This window comes from Galeopterus variegatus, unplaced genomic scaffold, assembly GCF_000696425.1.
Source record: "Galeopterus variegatus unplaced genomic scaffold, G_variegatus-3.0.2 Scaffold2005, whole genome shotgun sequence".
Taxonomy (NCBI): Eukaryota; Metazoa; Chordata; class Mammalia; order Dermoptera; family Cynocephalidae; genus Galeopterus; species Galeopterus variegatus.
Genome location: NW_007728116.1, coordinates 111,824 through 136,107, shown reverse-complemented (window position 1 = coordinate 136,107; position 24,284 = coordinate 111,824). Strand labels below are relative to the sequence as shown.

At 39.5% G+C, this 24,284-nt stretch overlaps 1 protein-coding gene across 1 annotated transcript in view; it reads left to right on the top strand.

The window, feature by feature from the left end:
• Positions 1-24,284, top strand: part of GLIS3 (GLIS family zinc finger 3) — a gene marked incomplete at its 3' end in the record, with an annotated part of 140,359 nt that overhangs the window by 115,340 nt on the left and 735 nt on the right. Inside the window, exons 2-3 of the mRNA XM_008580032.1 lie at positions 14,063-14,270; positions 23,624-24,276. Coding sequence (XP_008578254.1) covers positions 14,063-14,270; positions 23,624-24,276 — 861 coding nt within the window. The remainder of the gene's footprint in view (positions 1-14,062; positions 14,271-23,623; positions 24,277-24,284) is intronic.

Here is a 24,284-nt window from a genome sequence, read left to right as displayed (position 1 = left end):
GAAAAAAAAAGAAAAGAAAAGAAAACATACTTCTCTTTATTACTATATTTTTTTCCTGGATATTTTGCAAGATGAGTATTTCAGAGAGTAGGTTTGGCTAACTAGTATTTAATAGCTGAAGAGAGAAGAAAGAGAAGGGGATACTTGTGAAATTTGGCCTAAGTGATTTATTTGCTCACTAATCCATCAGCCTTAAAACATAATTCGATTTCTCAGAATTTCTCAGAGACGTGCATATCTTTAATTGCTAAAATTTCATACACTTAGATGGGTCAGGTTTGGAAGCAAATTATATTGACTCCGTTTTGAGAATTTAGAGTTAGTGCTGTTTTGCTAAATCACTGTCTAACATTCCTCCTTACTGAAAATATTTTGGAGATACCTTTGTAATTTTTCTGTCCACTGTAAGGAGCTCATATGACACAGTGACTTATAGGGATTTATTATAATTTTTTATTCCAAATGGTGGATTTATTTTAAAGTTCATGTCCCTCTCATTGTGTAAGACGATCAAAGTGAGACTTCTGCCTGTAGTTGTTATTTTTGTATTGTTATGGGATATTTAGAAGGGAGGAAAGCAAATTCTGGCAGGGTTTTTAATTTGGTTCACCTGGAGCAGTCAAATGAGAAAGCACTTTAACCTCCAAATTAAGGTCTGTATTTAGTTGACTCTTGAGAATTGGGAGGATTTTATTTCTCTCCTCATCTACTTTGAAAGCCATAGAATCTTATGTTGCTTATGGTGTGTTATTTATTCTCTTTTAAGACTTTGTATATTACTCAGGAAATAAGCCTTTAACTTGACTAACATTCAGTTTTTTATTCACATTTATTCTCAGCTTTAGCACTCAAATTCAGATAAATAACTACTACTCCTTTTTTATTTTTTTATTTATTTATTTTTATTTATTTATTTTTTTAATTTTGTCAATATACACTGTATATGATTATACTACTACTCCTTTTTTTAAAAAAGTATTATTTTAGGGAGAATGTAAGCACAACTCTTAATTTAGGTTTTTTCTTCACTGGCATCAATGTGAATTATGATTGCTTTTTCATTTTGATGGGAGAGAATTTGGATTGGAAGTTGTGCTCTTTCTCGTTGTTTTACCAAATTTCGGATATTATCAGAGTTATTGCAGGTACAGTGTTTGAATTAATATCTCCAAGGTGTAGAGATAAAAAAAACCACATTTACTTTTGTACCACCTCATGTTCCAATAATGTTTACAGAGATGCTTAGATTAGTTCTCTTGTAAGTTCAAAAATAGCATTAAATCAGAGAAACAGAAGGGAACTTACATTATGTATGCCCCAGCCAGACTGCCTGTGTGTTGAGATTTGTGATGTTAGAATTTTGTTTTTATATTTTGGTAATGTGGTTAAAGTTACGTGATTTTATACAATGACCAGTTGATTGAGCCAAAAGGTAGATATTTCAGCATTCCTGTCTCTCCAATTTTAAATGAATCTATAATGGGTATGACTTACTCTACCAGTTCACACTTAACAACAAACGGTTCTTTAAATTATTCCCTTTAGATCAAAACAAATCAGACTCCAAGACCCCCATCTGCTGATCAGTGGGAAATTCAATTTCAGTCATTGTTAGTTAGGACGTGCTCATACCCTGACAAGGTAAGACAATATCCCAGGGCTTTTGTGCAGAGCAGCACATTCAAGAGCTTTTGTGGTTCTTGGTCTATCGGGTTATAGCTGATGTCTGCCCATTGACCAAGCCCACACGATCTCCAGGAGCCTGCTGCTCTGTGCATTGCTTGGACACAGGAATCTCTGCTGGAGCTGGGAGCCCCAGGCCAGAATGACTGGCCTTTGTATATTTGCCATAACTTCCACCTCCCACTGCCTTTTCTGGGAAGCTGCCTGACAACTCAGGACCATCAAACTGCTATGCCTCCCAGACTTTGGGCAGTCTCACCTCTCTCCCCCTTCTTCTGTCTTCCTCCTAGAAGCACTCTCCTCTTTCAGAAGGTTCTGCAGCCATCAGAGCACCTGGCATAATCTCAGTGAATTTAAGCTTCTACAAGGACTAGAAGAGAGGATGAATTCAAGCAGTGTCTACCTTGAGCCCCTTGTAATAATCTCTCTGGAGACAAAGGAGCACAAAGCTCAAGTAATAGCTCAACGAATTTTCTTGCCTTATACTTGAGCTGCTGAATGGGCTTTGGAGCATAGAGTCAAGAATCTAAGGCCTCAAGGAGTAAGAGTATCTGTCTGATGAGATAGTTGAGCAGCCTTGGGAGACTTCTGCAAAGGAAGCTGGGTACTTTCCGTCTCTTAGAACTATGGGTGACTTAGTTTTTAGTGCAAAAGAATGTAATATCCATAACCATTTGCTTTTCTCTGGGTCTGAAGCTTCTGAGTATCCCATCTGGACTTGCAAGCTTATAAGAAAGTGGGACAGAAAAAACTTATGATAAAGAGTATGTGTCTCTTTGGACAGTTCTGAGGAATTACTGTTTGGGGGAGAAACAAAGGAAGCCTTGCAGCTTTTAATGATGACTATGTAAGCTCTGCCTTTTAGATACTAAGAAGTTCCATCTAATATGAAGGATTGAATGAACCAGCTCATAGATTCTGAAAAAAAAAATGGCCCATTGACTTATATTGAGTGGCTTAGGCTACATTCCCTTCACATTGAACTTGTGTGTGTGTGTGTGTGTGTGTGTGTGTGTGTGGCAGGAGGGAGTATGGACAGAGGGAGCAAACTAGTGATATTTTCAACTGTTCCATAATTTCAAGACAAGGACAAATCAACACTTGTGTCCACTGGAGACCTCTGTCTTTGTACATCGTGACTCACATGCATTTAAGAGGAACTTCTTTTTTTTTTTTTGGTCCTTTTTGAGACCGGCTGCACCGTGCTCAGCCAGTGAGCGCTGTGAGCGCACCGGTCATCCCTATATAGGATCCGAACCCGCGGCAGGAGCGCTGCTGCGCTCCCAGCGCCGCACTCTAAGCGTGCGCCACGGGCTCGGGCCAAGAGGAACTTCTAAACTTCATTTGTGGCCTTGAACTGTACTTGCCTTATGAATTGCCCTAAAAATCATATTCTTTATCCATTCATCCAACAGATATTTGTTGAGCACCTCCTGTTTGGCCAGGGCATCCCAATCATTGTTCCTTTGCCATTTCTTACCCTACCTCTGTTTTTGGTTGGCTTGGGGCGGGGGGGTGGGGAAGCAGCTTAGGAGGTACACAACCTTGATTCACAGAAGAAAGCTTTGGAATTGAGTATTTCTGAGAGGCACTTCAACAACACTCTTATTTATGTTCTTAATAAGGTAAGTGGGGGTTACCCCGTTTGCTCTGCTTGCCTCTGCCAGACCTGGTCTCCTCCTGAGATCATGGCAGCGTCTTCCCAGCTTGGTTTCCTGCCTTCAGTCTTTGCTCTGCTTCCATATGTGCTAAAAGTAGTCAGACTGTTCCCTTCATAGTTACTCGTCACATTCCACCTATGCTTGAAAACTATAGCTCTTTTAGGGTGCCTGGCCTTGGAGGTTGTGTGCAATCTGATAACCCTTTGGTAAAAATATGGATGCCTAAGGCTACTGGAGTACCTGCTGTGTGCTGGACACTCATTCTAAGTGCTCTACATATATTGACTTATATTTAGTGCTCTGAACAGCCTTATGAAGGTGGGAGCAATTGTCATTGCTATTTTCCAAAAGAGGAAACAGAGGCACAGAGAGTTTAAGAAACTCACCCCAGGTCACACGGCTGGTAAGTGAAGCCATTCTGGCCCTAGCCTCTCATTCTTTACTGCTCCCCCGTGTTGCTCCCATAACACCTTCTCAGCACACTGCCCGCTCTATATTTCGGCCAGCCTGACCTTCCTAGTGTCCCCGTCCCCTCCAGCCATTACAAGGCTCAGATCAAATCCCATTAAGCCTCCGGCAGTTTATACAGGTCTTTTTCTTATGTGAGCTCTTTTTGGATTCAGCATTAAGGCATCTCCGTTTAAGACAGGGTGTTTCCCACCTGTTTTCTGTGTTAGTTAAAATTCTCTCCAACTGGTCATAAGCTCTTTTGACTGAGGGTTAATCTGACAGCCTAGGACTTCCTTAGCATAGTGCAGCATCAAGCCCACACTCAGGAAATGTGGCCTGTTTGTGGTTTTTGGGAAACTGAGGCAATTTTCTCCCATTAATGTATACTTCTTCCCTCACCTTCCTTTCATTTTTTTCTTATATTTATGGAAGTCTTCTTTTTCTAGAGTAAGCATAATAATTCTACCGTCATACGTTTTTGCAGATTAGTCCACTGGATAAGCCTTGGTTTAAGCCTGTTAAATTAAACTGTAAGAAGGAATTGTCTGACTCCTCTGTGTATCCACACTCCCTAGAGTATGTACGATAGCCCAGAGCACGGACACAATAAACGAATACCTGATCAGTGAGTACGACATTACTACATTGTGCCTGGACTGCTGTTTCAGTTTTCTGGAGTAATAGTTTGCTTATTTGACAAATATATCTGCTCTCTTCCCAAGGGATTGGCGGAAAATTTGTCCAAGGAAAAGCAGTAAAATGTGCTTACATTTCCTCTTTGGATTTCTGGGCTAATTGTTGGTGAACTTTATTTAACACTCTTGCTATACTGAGTCTCCATGGAGCAGAGCAGCTTTCAGTTAACTTGGCAAATCATTACAAGAGAGAAGAGAAGGGTCAGCATAAGCACTCTCTACTAATTAGTTGATAATTGATGTACAATAGCTGACTGATGGGACTTTAGAATATAAACTCCGAGAATATTGTTTAATTTGTCTTTCCATCTTTACGAGGTGGCTCGGAACAGTGTATTCCTAATAACATTTTATCAGGAGTGTCCAGTGGTGGGGAGCAAGACTGAAGCTTTATGCACAGGAATCCAGGGCACTGAGTGGGACAGAAAGGAATATGATATTTTTTAATCTCTCAGGGTATAAATGTGATTCCATTTAATGCAGGGATGAAATGAAATGAGTAATGCTGGTGATTCCATACTTTGTGGATGACATTCCTGAACACTGACGAAGGCTGGAAGAGTGTTGGTGTGAAAGTGATATTCTTTGTGGGATAAACACGGGAGATTCGAGCCGAACTCCTGAGGGCAAGATGGTGGGAGATTGCATGATTCATGGGAATCTCCCTGGGTTCGGATTTGACCCGTGTATTTATTGGCTCATTTGCAGTGGAGTCACAAAATAGACTTTACCTGAAACTCGATTTCCTAAATCTTCATCAACCGATTATAAAATCCTCAGTCTTTCTCTAACTTGTGTCTGTAGCTTTTGCTTTCTTCGTCATTTAGCACCTATGGCCTCCTCTCTGTGTCCAGCTTCTGGTTCACGTTCCCTTCCAGCCTTTCTCCACACCTCTGCCAGATTAGATTAATCTTGGGTGAACTCTGCTTGCAATGGGATGCACCACTACCTGCAGCTCGGGGTCCCAGATGCATGGCAGCCGGCCAGTCCTCCAGTCTTGTCTGGTTTAGATGGTTTCGGGGGGAGCTTAGGAATCTGCATTTTTGGAAAGCTTCACTGGTGATGCTAATATGCAGGCAGGTTTGAACCACTGGTGAATACCTAATGTCTAGCTTTTAAATCAGGTCCACTGGGCTGACCGAACCAACCCTCATATCTCTGTCTCCCCCCTTTCTCCTGGTCAGAGCCCCCTCTTGCAGGAAGCCCCAGCTCCTCCTCATGTCCCCAGGACACACAGTGCCTATTCCCTTCTGTTCCCATGTCTACACTCTACTATTTCCTTCTCTTTCATGTGCTCATTCTTCCTTGATGTTTGAGCTTATTGTTTTCTAAAGTGTGTTCCTTGGAAGAGTCCCTAGGGAGAAAAATGCTCCCTAAACAAATGCATTTTGCATATTACTTGCTCCTTGGGAGATTTATTATAGGCGTTTGCATTTTTTAAAGGCTTTGAGAAGACTCATAATAAATAGATATGTTTAACTTTGCTATATCAGGGTTTCCCGGTTATTTGACCATGGACTTCTCTATAAACCTGCCTTATTTATCATTTAACATTTTTGAGCATCCTGAAGAACTTTGGGAAATGCCTTTGTGATTCATTTGTCTTCTTCAATGAATTTTCTGGGACATAGGAATTGCCCTCCTTCTCTGAACTCCTGTCTCTATGATTTAGCTTCATGCTTAATCCTACACAGTCCAGTAACATTATCTGATTGTTTCTGGGTGACCATGTCTTACCTCTTCAGAGACTGTAAGCTCCATGGAGGCGGGATGCTGTAGCCGGCATTCCTTATCTCCTATAGGTTTTGTGCAGTTTCGAGCATTTGTAATATTTGGCAAATTGAAATGCTTTGCCCCTGAATACAGGAGCCAGTAATTTCATTCTGATTCTCACCCTTTGGTGTTCTTAGCCGTTGACCCATGCCTTATTGTGTTTCAGTATAACACTACACACTCTCATATATTCATTAAATTGTTCCTACTGTATCTCAGCAGTGACACATTACAAATTTGACAAAACTCTACATAACCTAGTATGTCTGGTATGCAGGAATTTATTTTTTTTAGTTCTAGGGAGGGATATGAGTGAACGCTGGGAGATCCGATGACCTGTGCTCTTAGCAGTGTCTTTGATGCTTTTGTATGGGGGAGGTGGGGAGAAGGGTACCTGTCCCTTTCTGCAGTGAAAAGCATATATTTTTCAAAGTTCTCTCATATACTTGATGCCTATCCCATTTGAGAGAAGAGAAAGGGCTTGGATTGATACAACGCCTTGCCCAAGATTATAAACTTTATTATTGATGGGCACCTGCGTTTCATTATAGTATAAGAATGAATATATGTATTATGATGTTACCTGTGTTATTTCGGTATTAGTTTAGAGATATTCTTCTCTGTCAAAACAGGCATATTGTAATGACTTCTCTTAAGAACAAGGGGGGGCATCTATGCCTTCCTGACATCAGTTTTAGAATTTTAATATACAGATAGATTCATGTGTGTGTGAACTTAGAGACAGATATGGAAGCGTATATAGTCAGCTGTTAGAGGTGGTTATCTTAAGGGCACGGTATTGGAGAGGGGTGGGGATATGAACTTTTTCTCTACATACTTCTGCACTATTTGACTCTTTAAAACACGCATACATACACAAATATATATTATTTTTGAATTTAAAATGCCTATAAAGGTAATCACAAATAAAAGATGACTAGTACATTCAAGACAATGCTCTGAATTATACTAAGTTAATAAGCCTCAGAGATGGAATGTTTATGCCATAATTCCTAACATAATTTGAGGTCTGCAAAGGTAATCACAAATAAAAGATGACTAGTACATTCAAGACAATGCTCTGAATTATACTAAGCTAATAAGCCTCAGAGATGGAATGTTTATGCCATAATTCCTAACATAATTTGAGGTCTGTGAGGGGGCCCATAGTAAATAGTATATTTCTTCCCCACCAGAATATCCTTTTTTCCCTGGTACTGGATATGTCAGAAGGCATAGCCTTGTGTGGCAGCCCAGTGGATCTGTTGACTGGACCCTAGTATTAGGCCGTCTTACCCACCCAGCCCAGGGTGGCTCTGCCAGGACATGCCTCCCAGGTGAAGCTTGTGCCATGTGAAGGAAAACTCTGTCTTTCTGTGGGTCAGCTTGGTCCTGAGAGGAAGATGAGAAGGGTTTCCTGAGATACTCCCCTCTTAATCTTCCTAATTTGGCAGAGAAAGACCAGATGTGTACCGAGAGACAATTCCTCGCCTTAGAAATGAGGAGCTAGGCAGAGGTGTTCACACCGTTTTGCATACAGAAGTTAGATAATCATTCCCCCTATGATGGCTCAATTTGCATTACTGAAAACATTGTTCTGTAACATAATGATGACAGTAACAACAACAAAAACTATTGCTACGTCTTATGGCTATGTTTTATGGCTACATTTTATGGAGCAGGCACCTCATATACGTTATCTTTCACTAATCCTTAAAGCAACCATGTAGGGTGTATGGTGTTACATCTCTTCTAGAGATGAAGAAGCTGAGGCTAAGACGTAAAATTAACCAGCCAAATGACCAAAGTTATATTCATAAGCTGGCTGTGGAGACCAGCCACCTTTTCTTATGCAAATCGAAAATATTTTCCAATAGCATTTGCAACTTGTTTGCTTTTGAAGGGAGTAGAAGGCTCATATTTTATATTGGGCACTAATTTGGATTTATTAAAAGAAGCCTTGCCATTTAGGTATATTTAGGTGCTTCATGGGAAGATTTGAGCCTCAAAGTTGCAAAACTTCATTTGCAAACGATCTAAATTGGCTTTCAACTCTACCTCAATTGTGTGCTGAATTTGGAAAATTCAGGAAAAAGGGCCAGGCTTATATAAAACAGGTTTGCACAGTAAAAGTGTATGATTGAGAGGTTTAAACAAAAAAACAAAAAAAACCTTCTGCTGGTCTTTCTTGCCAAGTTTTGAAATTCCAATTTTTTTCAATTATAGTATTTATTGTTTTGTAGTAAAATGCTCTTGAGGTATTTGGCTAGTCATTGACACCTTAGTCTGAAATAATCAGTCTTTTCTTAAAGAGTCAGCAGAGAGAAAGATAAAATTGAGGTGAGGAAAGATAACAGCCTGAAGCTTGGAGCCCATCTACGTAAGGGAGGACACATCTATTGTGTGTGAGTGTGTGTGTGTGTGTGTGTGTGTGTGTGTGTGTGTGTGTAGGTCTTGGGCAGGGACACGTCAGCATGTAGTCCCTGATCACTCAGGAGAAAATAGGCACTAGAAACAATATTAGAAGTGTACCAGAGACACGTTCTTTAATAAAATGTAACTAACATTTACAATGAATTTATTAAGTGCCATGCCCTAAATATATTATGTGTATTAGATCTTTTAATCCTCTAAACAACTAAATGAGGTAACTGCTAGTATTAACTCATTTTAGAGATCAGGACACTGAGGCACAGAGAGCTTGAGTAACTTGCTCAAAGTCACATTGCCAGTAAGTGGTGGACCTAGGATGCAAACCCCTGCTTTTAGCTACTGTGCTATGTGCTGTTAACCTCTCATTTCTTTCCTTCCTCTGGCTTTTTCACTTTTCCATCTGCCTTCAGTGCCCTAGTGTTCAATGATTTACTAACCCATTCTTGAAGACCCACCTGACTATGTGTCTCAAAACCTTTCTTTGCAACTCATGATCCTGGATTGGAAAATGATTGCGCTAAAGGGTGTTTTTGGTAACATTTAATATAGATGGCTTATTACACACTAGTACTGTAACATTGTTAAATGTCATGAATTTGATGATTGTATTATGGGTATGTATTTAATGATGAAGGACATGAAATCTGTGACTTATTCTTAAATGGTTCAAAAAATCAATACTAATAATAAAAGTAGTAAGCTTATATATTATAGAGAGAAGGATGGATAGATAAACCATTACATGAAGTTGGAGCTCATTATACAATATTCTTGCAACTTTTCTGTAGGTTTTAAAACGTTTTAAAGTAAAAGATTAGGAGGAAAACCTGATTCCTAGAGGTGTTGAGGCAAATATTAATATATACTAAACCTTTTAATCCTCAGAACAACCGTAAGAATTAGGTACTATTATTGTCCTCATTTTAGAACAGGATGCTGAGGCACAATGACCTTAAGGACCTTGCCCAATATCACACAGCCAGTGAGGACAGGAGGCAGCGCTCAAGCCCTGATACGTATATTTCTGTTTCCATAAAATCCTGTGTATGTGTTAGGTTGAGCCATACAGAAATTGCTCATATATGATCATTTTTGGCCTATTAAAAAAGGCATTTCATATGATCCAACCTAGGAGCAGGGATCACCTCTTTTATAATGAATGGTTGGCTTGAAGTGTGTCTTCAGGGCCAGAGTCCGCTCCATGGGGGCCGTATTCATCTTGCTGACCATTGTCTCCAGTGGACTTCCTGGCTCGTGGATGGCATCTGATAAGTGTCAGATGAATGAACAATGATGACCAAAAAAACTGTGGTTACTTCTCTCCTCTCCTTCCATATGTATTTCACTTTTGTTGCCCCTGTATCTATGTCATTCATAGATATGAGTGGTTCCAAACGATGCAACTTCAGCAGTTATGATTGTGGCATAACCAACTACTTCAAGAGAACCCTTGTAACTAATGAAGTCATTAATTAAAAGCATGCCCCTGCTAAGATGACCTCTCAGTTCAGAAACTTGAAAATGCTAAACATTTGTGGTCCCCACCAGCACACAGTGATTTTTGGCTAGAATGCATGTGGTACTCAGAATGCCATCCACTCGGATCCTTATTTGAGCAGTAAACACATTTTTAAAACACATCGTGTAGTCTCTAAAAATAAGCGGTATTTCAAAATGAAAACCAGTGCACAAGTAGTTGGCACATCTGGTAGTCAGAAGGCTTGTACAGTTCGTTTTCAGGGAAGAACAAGCCAAGGAACGTTCAAACCTGGCCAGCTGAAAATTTTTCTTCTATCTGTGATGACACCTGGTTTTAAAAAAATGGGCTCTAGCCTCAAAATAGAAGGAACATTGGAAATGGGTAGAGAATTAAACAGCATCATTTACTATCTTGTTTTGCACAAGGAATTATGAAGAACTGTTTTCTTCTTTCTTTAAGAAAGAGAATGTAGCCAAAAAGTAAGAAGTGTATAGTAATAATAACAATAACAGTAACAGAGCTAACATCTGTTGGGTCCCTACTATGTGCTAGACAATGTGCTGAGTTCTTTATGTGCGTTGTTGATTCTAGATACACAACAACCTTATGAGGTGATGTTGATTTATTCCTGTTTTTTTCAGATAAGAAGACAGAGATATAGAGATAAGGCACACAAATGTTAAGTAATTTGCCTGGGTCACACAACTAGCAGATCTTAGGCAGGCTGTCGCCAGAGCCCACACTCCAAAGCATTTCCCAATTCTGAGTAGTCTGGAGGTGTTCATTACATCTGGCATTATGAAAAAAAATTAGAGTTAGATGGTTGCATTGTTGTTTGCCTCCTCCTGTGAGACAGATGATGCCGTTTTCTAGAACATACTCATAGCTGCATCACAAACATTACATGTTACGAAGAAATCCACCATTCATTCTCATGCTTGCAGGACACCATCTGTGATGCCTGTCAGAAGCTGTCACTCCTTTGTGGTTAGATGAGGTTAAAGTTGATCAGTGAATTTGGAAGTGGGAGGTAGTGGAGTAAAAAACAATGGATTTGTTGGATAGGGAAGGATTAATGCTTCTTTATTACAGAACAAGAAAATAATGTGAACGTACGAATCCGGGGTAGAGGCTTACATGGGTGGGCAGCGTTGAGCAGTATAAAATTCTGGCCTAGGAAGATGAGTTTATAGTTGCTACTCCCACTGGCTTTATCTTCCATTCAGACCTAGTTAGCAGTACTGTGAAGAAACATCAAAGGATTGACTGAGTTGAAGTTTTGGGTTTTTTTTAATGGCACTCTATTTTGAAAATGACAACCAGGAGGGTTTCAGTGGAAATGATTTGTTAGTATTTATTTATAACTATCTTTTATTTTCATTCATTCATTCTTACCGTCACTGCACATATTTATTGTGTACTGTACACCAGGTTCTGGGCTAGGTCCTAAGGAAGAGAGACGCCTCAAACAAGGGCCTTGTCTTTTAAAAAGCAATAAAGTATAAGAGGTGAGAGGAGGAGGCATGCAAACAGTTTAGTTCCTTGAGGTGTTACAGACGCTGAGGCAGATGTGCTATGGGAGCCCGGGGGAGAAGGAAACGAAGGATTGGTCAGATCTACCCAGTTGGCAGCGGGGGAGGGAGGTCATAGAGGAAGTGACCTTTGAATTGAGACCTGAAAGATGCAGAGGGGCTCACTAAGTAGATGAGTTAGGGTAAGGGTACTCCAGGCAGAGAGAACACCATGAACAAGACAAGGGATAAAATAAAGTTCTCAGTGATCATACTGGTATTTATTGATTCTAAGGTGTGGATATTTTCACATCACAACATCTCTAAAATGTGAACACCGTGTACTAGTTTAATTATCAGTTCATGTTCTTACTGGTACATAAAATAATGGTGCGCTTTACAAAATGTGGCATTTTAGATTTGATGAAGTATCCATATGCTTTGCCATCAAGTAATATTTCTTGGATATGCTGTTCCTGCTGCAAATATGTCTTTGTTTTAGGGGTAGATAAATACTAATACCTTTTTATTGACCAGGAAATAGGCATGAAATGACTGAGTTCATTAGATGAATATATGACATTCAATTTGACAGAATAATTGACATCTCATGTTGCTTTTCATAGCAAAGGCTGGTAGCAATGGAACCTGGGAGAGAATTCAGGTGTCTCATAAACTGGACTTGGTTATGAACATTGCTTTTTTCCAAGGTAAAAGGGGAGTTTGAAAAGCAAATGCATGTAGTTTATTGGGATTTGCAAAGATACTAAATTTATGATGCATTACGTAAAAAATGTACCCATGACTCTTGGTGTCAAGATGAATCCCTGATGGTGAAATGCTTTATGAGTTGTGAAAACAGAATATCTACAACTGATCTTTCAAGTCACAAGAACATGGGTCAGATATAAACTGCAATGGGAGAGGTAGAGGGGAGGTTCTGGTTTGTGTATTTGAAAAAAAAATCAGAGAAATTTCTGTCGTAGCTAATGATCTTGGAAAGTATCCAAGGAAAAAACTAAGCATACCTGAGCCTAAACGTAAGCACACAGGCGTCATGAGAATACACCCTAGCAGAGTCAGTTTCTGCTGTGTCATTAAATCCCTGTGTGACCTTGCAGAAGTCAACTACCATTTGGATTTTAGTTTCCCAGCAGGCTGGATTGGAGCAGGGTCCCTGCTAGCTAATGATGCTGTGACCCTCCCAGCATTTTTGAGGTGTGGCTGCATAGAAGGAAACATGGTGGTTGCTCCAATATCTTGTTTGTCCTTTGACTTGGGGATTTTTTGGAAGTGAATAATACAAAAGATGACAAATAAAGAGAACTTTTGTTTATTGATTTCATTTTTGGGAAAACAAAATAAGAAATTATGCCCTGTAGAGCTAAGGAGAGTTACAGTGACACTTTCTACCTCCTTTGATCCCAAATAATCAATGAAAAAGTGAAAAAAAATGGTGAGAAAATTTTAGAACTTAATTTGTTAAACACTGAGATCATGTTTATTTTTGTTTGCTGGAAATAGGAACAGAGTGTACAGTTAACAAGACTTGACCAGGTAGTTGGCCAAAAAGTCTTTGAAAAAAGTACATCCATGTAAAAGGAATGTCTAGAATGATTCAGCTATTATTATTATTTTTTTTATAAATGAGTCATGGCAGTGTTTGCCTTTCCCCTCTTCACTTTTCACTTTTCCATAAGGACAGATTCTTGTGGGTTTCCTTTTTTTTCTTTCCCCTTCGGGTATGTACCAAATATTGCTACATTGGGAGATTGTTACTAATGAAAATGAAAAATCTATGTCAAATTTGGTTACCCATGCTGCTTTTCAAATGAGTGTTTTGTTTATGTCTCTTTCATCCTGATTTTTTTTTAATTGGGTATATGTTCAATGACATGATGAAGAGGAAAAATCAAGATTGGAGAGACACAGCCAGACTATACCTTTTTAAAGAGGCTTTTTGGAAGTCCAGATTTGAAATGAAGTAAACCAGTTAAGCAGGTTTTTTCAGCAGTGTCAACTTTCCTTGCTGGGTGATTCAAACTGTCAGCTATTCTAGGAAAAACTTGGTTCCATACAGGTAATCCTGTTTACGTATCACCTTAACCCTTTAGGTAAGGAAGTTATGATTCTTATTGTAACTGGACACCACTACATAGAAGGAGTAAAATTCAAGCACATTTTGTATGATTGGTGATTATGGAAGGGTTTCTATTATAGCATTATAGCTTTTTTATTGGAATTAGAGAAAGCTTTTTAGTATTACCAATATTAAAAAAAAATCAACGACTGTCTCTAAAGATGGTTTCACATGTATATATTTACTGGTTTCTGATATAAGGGACATGAAAGCTAACCTGATTCATTTGTTTTTAGGGGCTCTTGGCTTTGGGCCTCAGTGCAAGTCCATTGGAAAAGGCAGCTGCAACAATCTAGTGGTCACCAGCAGTCCCATGATGGTTCAGCGACTGGGACCCATTTCACCTCCAGCAAGCCAGGTCTCTACAGCATGCAACCAGATCAGTCCTAGCTTACAGAGGGCAATGAATGCAGCCAACCTGAATATACCTCCTTCAGATACCAGGTCTCAAGTTCATTTTTTTTCCGCCTTCTTTATGGTATAATCACACCCCACCTGAGTGTTTTCCCGTCTCTTCCTGACCATTCACATACACACACACACATGCACACACTCTCAAGCTACTCTTTCAATTTGAGCTTTGTAGGGGAATGTGTCTAAAAACTAAATATGTACCATGATATCATCTTAACTGGGAGGAAAATGGTTTAATACTTGCTGTCTTGTGGTGTGAGTGAAATGAATGCCCAATTTGAGATTTTTGAGCCTCAGTGACTGAAGCCCAGTTTGTAAATTTGTCAATTCTTGGTGAAGCAGTCATATCATGGCCTAGCAAATTGAGATGTTCCATGCACACCTATTTTACCTGCTAGGTTTTCAGTTGTATATATTGCAGAGTTTCCAGGCTGCTTTACAACAATCTGTTTTGTCTATTTTTCCTCCACACATCTATCCAGATATTTATTAAGTACCTACTTTCTGCATAAAACAGTAGTTGAAGTTTAGGGAGATAGTATGGAGAATAAAGATAGAAATCTTTCATTTCAAGACTTTATGATGTGTCTGGGAGGAAATACTTTGATGTATTCTTACATAAGATTTCAACACAATGTCTGATCAGGAACTGGAATAAGTAGGCACAATAAATACCACTTTAAGCAATCTCAAGGGAGAAGATTGAGTAGAAAAGGGGACTTACCTCCTCAGACAAATTTTTATCTCTCTGAAGGTTGATATTCGAGAAGGTATAAAACCAAAACACTATGCAATGTTTAAGGTCTATTTCTATTTTATCCTCTAGAAGTTATCTTGGAAAAACACAATCCAATGTTTTTGCCTCTTAGTCCTGGTTCTGCTCTAACTGCGTTTCACTCTCTTGACCTCTGCTTCCTCTTCTTTGGGGGCTGTCACCTGCTACAGTGCCTTGCAGTTCTGGGATCCTGTTTCTTCTTCCTTTCCTGTCTCCTTCTTTTCCTCCTACCCCTCCTTTCCCCTCTTGCGTCTCTGCACTGTCCTCTTAGGTGCTGTTTGAGACTCTGAAATCACAGTTCTGGGATCATTTATTTATGCCAATTTTTTCATGAGGTGGAAGATTGTTTTTCACCTGAGACTTTTTGTGATGGGAAGCTGCTGTCATTTTTCCCATTGATGATTATGCCTTGAGGGACTCCTCAGACTTACTGAGTGCTGCATGTAAAATTAACTGTGCTCATGGGGTGGGTGTCACTGGGAAGCCTTCAGCTTCCTGTCTGTGGCAGGTCCAGCCCATGCCTAGAAGGCAGAGAGTCATAATTAATGGGGAAACTAGGCAGGTAGCACACAGACTGCTCAAGCCATGTACCTTACTTACACAGTCCCTTTCATGGGCCAGGCAGAGAGGGGTCATTATCTCAGTGTTTTTTGACATATTTGATTCTTAGCATAATTTTATATCCTTAAAAGACAACACCTCAATGATGCACTGACAAGTGTTTTTGACTATGTATTCTGTGAGTCTCTTCTATGGGAAAATCTTTTTGCAGGATGAGCAAAGAAACTGGAGTTGGGAAGAGGCTTGGTGAACTATGGAACGTACTTTAAGCAATTTGGAAAGGTCACATTTATTTGTGATCCTTAAATTGGTTTGTTTGTTCCATCAGAGGAGAGAAAGGATAAAAGGCAGCAGTTCCACTTGAAGGCATTTTACTGCCTAGAGATAAAGAGAAGATGGAGAGGGAATCAGCTTAGATTTTATCCACTGGCGGCATGCTAGGGGGATGGGGGCAGGAGAGGAGGCATGGACTGTTCCGTCTGAAAGATGCCAGTTCCACTTGAAGGCATTTTACTGCCTAGAGATAAAGAGAAGATGGAGAGGGAATCAGCTCAGATTTTATCCACTGGCGGCATGCTAGGGGGATGGGGGCAGGAGAGGAGGCATGGACTGTTCCGTCTGAAAGATGGCTGCCCCATGAAAAGCTGTAACATTTGTTGTTTTTTCCCGATTATCTGTATAGTTCTTATTCATTGTAGAAAACATGGAAAATATGGAAAAGTACCAGGCAGTAAATGATAGTCATCCTAAATTTTGTCATCCAGAGACAACCATGGGTGGAATTTTGATATACATCTTTCCAGTTTTGCAAACCCATACATTGTAAGCATAGACTTTCCTTTCCACCAAATTGATCTAATTATCTACGTAATTTTATAACTGCTTTTTTCTTTTAATTTATTATAATCTTTCTTTTGTAATAAAGTCTTCTTCAGCATCAAATGGTTTCTTTCTGCCTAAGATTTCATTTTATAGAAAAAGTACAAGGGGTCTTGAAAAAGTCTGTTGATAAATGGAAGGAAAAGATAGAAGTAAAAAATATAAACTTTACTTCTCAACATAAGCTCCATTATCCTAAATTTTGTCATCCAGAGACAACCATGGGTGGAATTTTGATATACATCTTTCCAGTTATGCAAATCCATACATTGTAAGCATAGACTTTCCTTTCTACCAAATTGATCTAATTATCTACATAATTTTATAATTGCTTTTTTCTTTTAATTTATTATAATCTTTCTTTTGTAATAAAGTCTTCTTCAGCATCAAATGGCTTCTTTCTGCCTAAGCTTTCATTTTATAGAAAAAGTACAAGGGGTCTTGAAAAAGTCGGTTGAAAAATGGAAGGAAAAGATAGAAGTAAAAAATATAAACTTTTCTTCTCAACATAAGCTCCATCAAGTTCAAGATACTTTTGTAAGTGATGATACCAGACATTTAGTCCATCCCTAAAGAACTGAGGATCCTGGGAATTTAACCATGTCAATGCAGTCTTTTTTTTACATTATTAACTGAAGAAAAGTGAGTGCCCTTAACAGATTTTTTTAAGATTAGGGGACAAAAAGGAGGTTAAAAGGAGCCAAATCAGGACTGTAAGGTGAATGCCTAATGATTTCTCTTCGAAACTCTTGCAAAATTGCCCTTGTCTGCTGAGAGGAATGAGCAGGAACCTTGTTGTGGTGGAGAAGAACTCTCTAGTGAAGGTTCCCTGGGCATTTTTCTGCTAAAGCTTTGGCTTTCTCAAAATACTTTCATAATAATAAGCAGATGTTATCGTTCTTTGGCCCTCTAGAAATCAACAAGCAAAATGCCTTGAGCATCCCCAAAAACTGTTGCCATGACTTTTGCTCTTGTCTGGTCTGCTTTTTCTTTGACTGGACCATTTGCACCTCCTGGCTCTTTTCAAACTGAGGTCTTATCTTGGTAGCCATTGCTTTGATTTTGCTTTGTCTTTGGGATTGTACTGGTAAAGCCATGTTTCATCTTCTGTTACAATTCTTTGAAGAAATACCTCAGGATCTTGATCCCACTTGTTTAAAATTCCCATTGAAAGCTCGGCTGTTGTCTGTAGCTAATCTGTTTGCAATGGTTTTGGCACCCGTTGAGTGGAAAGTTTGCTCAACTGTAATTTTTTAGTCGGAATTGTGTAAGCTGAACCAGTTGAGATGTCTATGGTGTTGGCTATTGTTTGTGCCGTTAATCACTGTTCCTTTTCAATTAGGGCATGAACAAGATTAATTTTTTCTTGCAAATTGATGTGAGTGGTCTGCTGCTGTGGGCTTCATCTTCAACATTGTCTCGTCCTTTCTTAAAATGACTTATCCATTTGTAAACTGCTGATTTCTTTGGGGCATTGTCACTATAAACCTTCTGTAATGCGTCAGTGATTTCACCATTCTTCCACCCAAGCTTCACCATAAATTTGTTGTGTTCTTGCTTCAATTTCAGTAGCATCCACGTTGCTGTGATAGGAGCATAAACCTTCTGTAATGCGTCAGTGATTTCACCATTCTTCCACCCAAGCTTCACCATAAATTCATTGGAACATGGATGCTACTGTGATAGGAGATCTTTTCAAACTGATGTCATACCCTTCTTAGTGCCTCAAACTAGATGCTGTTCAGACATGTTTTTACAAATTAGAATGAGTTTATTTTGGTGCAAATCAATTTTGAAATCCATTCATAGTTTTTTTATAAGATGCATTTTCCATGAACTTTTTGGAGACCCCTCATATATAAATAAAATCGTCATTTTTTAAGCAATCTTTTATTACTAGGCACTTATTTGTTTCCCTTTATTTTGATATTATAAATAATGCTTTATTGGATCAACCCTATAAATCTTTTGTTACACAGCTCTCGTTCTTAGAATAAATTCTTAAAAGTAAGATTTGCTGGGTTAAAGAAAGTGTGCAGTTTTGAGGATTTTTATAAGTATACTTAAATTGCACTGCAGAAAAATCCTACCCATTTATAAACAATCTAAGAGAGTGTCTGTTTTCTCAGAACTTATCAAATATTAGGTATTATTATTTTAATAACTTTTGCAAGTTTGATGTACAAAATGTTATTTTACCTTAAATTGCATTTCTTAATTATTGATAATGTTGGATAGTTTTCATAGATTTATTGGCTGTTTGTAGTTTTTCTTCTTACCTTCCTTGGTTATTTTTCTTTTGGGGTGTTTATCTTAGTGAAAGCACTTCATTCTTAGCTTTGTTGGGTTCTGTTTAATCCAGTGATGAGAATCATGCCCTAATGCTGTATATTTGCCTTGATTAATTTCCAAATCATTTCTGACTACCCCCCTTGATGACAAATGCAAACTATACCTTACCATCTTGAAGAGCAAGGAGACAGTCTTGATTTAGGCATTGCCAAAACTGTGTAATTCAGAGGCTGTTGTGTCTATTTCCCCTAAAATGTCTAGGCTGAGGTGCTGATATGATAACCTCAGACAGTGGCTTTATACCAATGTAGCAAAAGTCAGGCAGTAGAAGAGATCAGACGTTACTTGCATGAGTTTTGTTTATATTTAGATTTTTATTTATTTAGTTTTCATATGCATGGTGATTCTGCACTTTTTTTGTGTGTGTGTGTGACCGGTAAGGGATTGTAACCCTTGGGTTGGTGTCGTCCACACTCCGCTCAGCCAGTGAGCGCACTGGCCATCCCTATATAGGATCTGAACCTGCGGCCTTGGTGCTCCCAGCACCACACTCTCCCGAGTGAGCCACGGGGTCGGCCCTGATTCTGCATTTTTTGATTGAACATTCATAAACTATCTGCAAGTATTATCCCTGTTTCTAAGACATGATAAACCCAAGACATGAAAAGTCTAAAGGCTTAGCCCAGTGCCCCTTAGCTTGTCAGTTGCAAAGTTCAGCCATCACCTAATAATGTCATTCCAGATCCCAAAAGGCACCACATTTAGCTTTTTATCTCCTAAACCAGACATTCTTGGAGGTATTTCCTTTTGGTTTGAAGTATGTCCACAAAGCTCAGAGGAGGCCAAGGGACTGAGGGTGGATATGATATGCTCTGGGCTCTCTGTAAGTTCTAAAATTTTATAGAGCCATTCTGTCCTCACATGCAGTGCTGATTCTTTTTGGGGATTTGCTGAGGCACATAAACAAGAACTTCCAGATAGACTAGACTGATCTTTTTTTTCTATGAGATATGTGCATATGAAATATATATTCCCTTGAACATCAGTTTGAGGAATTCCATCTGATCTGTAAGACCATCTTTTGAGCAGGCTTTGAACCGAGCAATTCAACTTGGTTATCATGCCTCTATGGCCGCATGAGAGTCACTGAGTTCTTGCTTTACCAGCCACCTTAATCTTTTTTGCTGATGGTTTCTGAGTTTTTTTTTAATATTGGTTTTATTTTGTTTGAGATATATATCTCCTTTCCTTTTAGATATAGCTCCAAATTAACCAGTCACCAGAAATAATATCCTTAGAATCAGATGAACATATGGGAATAGAGATTGCTCTCAGTATGGTGATATAGCTCTTTGTCACTTTCTTTTCTGTAGGCCTAGTGTGTGTAGCAGCATGGGTTATAGGCGAGAACCCTTCACACTCATTCAATATATTGTTGCAAAGGGAACAGAAAATTTGGGTTTCACTCATAGCTTGTGTGACTTTAAGGCTACTGTGCCGGGTCTTTCAATCAATCAGAGCACAGTGGACCACATGTGGGGTACAGGGTGGGGAGAACAATTGAGAATGTATGTGATCCAACCAACTAGGTCACTGCCCATCAAACACTGCTTTATTTCTACTTCTGTAAGGACTTTGGTCCTTTTCTTTTTTTTTTGGTGTCACCAGGAGGAATTTCACAGAACCTCAGCTTTATTTCTTGTAAAATACAAATTATTTGTAAAAATCCAGTTTACTTACCTCACAGGCTGTATCAAATGAGATCAAATATAGGGAAAATGCTTTGTAAGCTATAAATAATGGTTAGCTATCATTATATTGATTATTTATTCACTTTTTTAATCAAAAATTTTTTGAGTACTTATTATGTATCTAACACTCCGGTAGGTAATGGGGAGATAAAAGTGATCCCTTCTGTTGAAAGGCTTTGAATTTTATTGAAGAAGTTAGCACCCACAGATGCCTCAAGTTAGCTACATTTAAGATGTGATGTAGATGGTATATAACTTCTTTGGAAAGAGGACTGTTACTTAGAGCTAATATATTGGGGAGAGATTTCATGGAATAGAACTTTGAAAGGTTCAAAGAGCTGGGTAATTGCATAAGAGGGAGACTGGCTGCTAGGCAAAGGCCATTTGTTGGAAGTTTTGTGCCTATTAGGTGTTTGAGATAAAGAGAGTTGTGTTCATATTATTGCTTTAATGAATAGAATATAGAATTTGCCTTCTTAAAATATATGATAACTGTCTTAGAAAACTGAGATGTCCAAGGAGTTAAGGAATGTGGCTGCATGGGGTTATGCTCAGATTTAAATCAGCCATCATTAGGTGTAATTTGAGAAAAAGAATCATCTCTCAACAATGGGGCAAATGAAGTGCCTCACTATAGGCTTCCCTCAAACCGAATAATAGAACTTCATAAGCAAACTGTGTACAGGTGGATAAAATACTTTCTGTTAGCCACTGCTTAAAAATCTGAAATGCTCCATCCAGGGGAGCGCTGCCACGCTTCCCAAGCGGCGCACTATCCAGTGCGCCACCGGGCCGGCCCCATTAGGTGTAATTTGAGAAAAAGAATCATCTCTCAACAATGGGGCAAATGAACGTGCCTCACTATAGGCTTCCCTCAAACCGAATAATAGAACTTCATAAGCAAACTGTGTACAGGTGGATAAAATACTTTCTGTTAGCCACTGCTTAAAAATCTGAAATGCTCCATCCAGTATGACAGTGACAGGCAAATGCAGAACCTGAGAATGAGCATCCTCTCAGCCATGTAGGTCTGGTAAAGCTCTGATTCTTTATGTCCTGGAAACCTTCTCAACCTCAGGGTATTAAATAAGGTCAGTTGTCTCTGCCTCACATATGACATGACTACTGATTTAGCTTGGGTCTGAAAGAAATTCCTGAAATCTCACTGGGGAATGGACCAAAAGGCCCTTGACATCCAATCACCAGGAGCCTTTGGCTGAGCTCTGCAGAAAGAGCCACATGCTGCAAGTGTGCTGGGAAAATAATTAAAAAGTGTCCACGGGGAATTAAAAAACAGATGGTTCAGAAACCACTTTGGGGGTTGCAAAAAAGACTTCAGCCCGAATGTAAGGAAGTGGACCAAAAAAAAAAAAAATCTATGTCAAGGGCAAGTGGACGTAAATTCCTGCTGTGTTTGTCATTGGTAAACATTACTTCACTCGATGGTAACATCACGTCGATCATGGTGTTATCACCTTATACTGTGCATTTCAGAGCTGAGCTGTTTTCTTGCTAATAGCTCCATGCTTCTAGGAGATGGTGTTCCTGGCTTCCATTCTGTGAAATGGAGTAAGAGGAACAGGTGGGATGAAAATGCTTCTCTTTTCCCTCAGTTCCTTTGCAACAGGTTGATTGTGTAACAGCTGGAAATAGTAAAAGTGTTCATTTTGGGAAGATGCACATTTTATATAACACTTTGTTGTGATTAATTTTTTGTCAGAAAATATTAGCTCTGTAGAAAGCCAATGAAGGTACATATAAATAAGCCGGGTTTTACTGATATACACCATGTCTGAGTCAGGGAATACAGTATGTTATGTCTAGTGTCTTTGTCACAGATTTTCCATTCAAGGGACATAACTTTTCTCTTCAATTATTTTTAAGGCAACAATGTTATAATAAAGTAAAATGAAATGTAAAGTGGCCAGAGCTACATTATGAATGTTTTAATATGCAGACAGTATATTGTGACACATAAGGCATGTAAATGGTACTAACAGGAGAAAAATTGTTGCAAAAGTGAACTATTGAAAGGGAATGATATGCTATTGGCCCAAAGTTCCTTTGATTTAAGGATAAGAGCTTGTAGAAAATCCAAGACTAGCAAGCATGATTAACCCCTGCACAGCCCCGCTGCATAATTCCAAATATGACTTGATTTCAGTTTGTTGCTCCTTTACATATTAGAGCAGTATTTTATATATATATATATATATTTTTTTTTGTCTTTTTGTCTTTTTGTCTCTTTTTTTGGGACCGGCAACGGATCGCAACCCTCGGCGTTGCCCCCGCTCCTCGCTCAGCCAGTGAGTGGCCGGTCTGTACGTGGGATCCGAACCCTCGGCGGGAGCGCCGCCACGCTTCCCAAGTGGCGCACTGTAGCAGTGCGCTACCGGGCCAGCCCGTATTTTATATATTTTTTATTTCCGAGGATGATTTAATGTTGTAACTGAGTATTGACAGCGTGAATTGCTATCTTTTTAAAAAATGTAAATAATTCCTTAATATCAGTAAAACTAAATTGTGAAATTATTATTAATAATTTAAAATATTAACTATTAAATTATTATTAAGTCCTTAGACTGACTGAGGATTTATTTATTTTTTTTGAATCAAGCATGGGTTTATGTTACCTCCCCAAATATATTTTATTTGAAGCCTGAGACTCTGTTTAGATTTATATTCTCTGCAAAGCCTATCATAGCATGCTGCACACAGTAGGTGCTTAACCAATACTTGCTTATTGGGTTTGTTGTGACAGGCATCGATAATTTTTTCCAGGTCTCTAATTTTTCCTCCTACCTTGAAAACAATATTTAAAAATAAGACAAAGACTATTTATTACCATTAAAGTATTAAGATTATTTATAACAATAGATCTTTTGTTTTATTATTTCAGTGAGCATTAGCTTTTATTATTGTTCTTGGTAAAGTGTTATTTACCTGGAACTAAAAGGCCTGGATTTTATCTTGGCCCAAGAATGTGTTTAGTGGAGAATGTAATTAGGGGAAATACTTAAGGGATTGTCAATGCAATGTTCTTTTAGCTCTTAAGTAATCCATATCCTGCCAAAATGTTTATCTTTTTTTTTTTTTTTTCTCTCCCCTTCTGACTGCTGGTCCAGGTCCCTTATTTCACGTGAGTCTTTGGCGTCCACGACTTTGAGTCTGACGGAAGGTCAGTCGGCCTTGAGCGTGAAACAAGAGTGGTCTCACAGCCACAGGGCTCTCCCTTCACTCTCCTCCAGCCACGGCTCTCAGAATGGCATTGACCTAGGGGACCTCCTTAGCCTGCCTCCCGGGACATCCATGTCCAGCAGTAGTGTCTCTAACCCATTGCCATCCTACCTTTTTGGCATGGAAAATAGCCACTCTCCTTACCCTAGTCCCCGGCACTCATCCACCAGGTCCCATTCGGCCCGCTCCAAGAAGAGAGCACTGTCCTTGTCCCCACTGTCCGATGGCATCGGGATAGACTTCAATACCATCATTCGCACCTCGCCCACATCCTTGGTCGCCTACATCAACGGCTCGAGGGCTTCCCCGGCCAACATGTCCCCGCAGCCGGAGGTCTATGGGCATTTCCTGGGGGTGCGCGGCAGCTGCATTCCCCAGCCGTGCCCGGTGCCCGGCGGCCAGAAGGGCGTGCTGGTGGCCAGCAGCGGCCTGGCACTGCCGGCCTACGGCGACGACGGCGCGCTGGAGCACGAGCGCATGCAGCAGCTGGAGCACGGCGGCCTGCAACCCGGCCTGGTCAACCACACGGTGGTGCAGCACGGCCTGCCC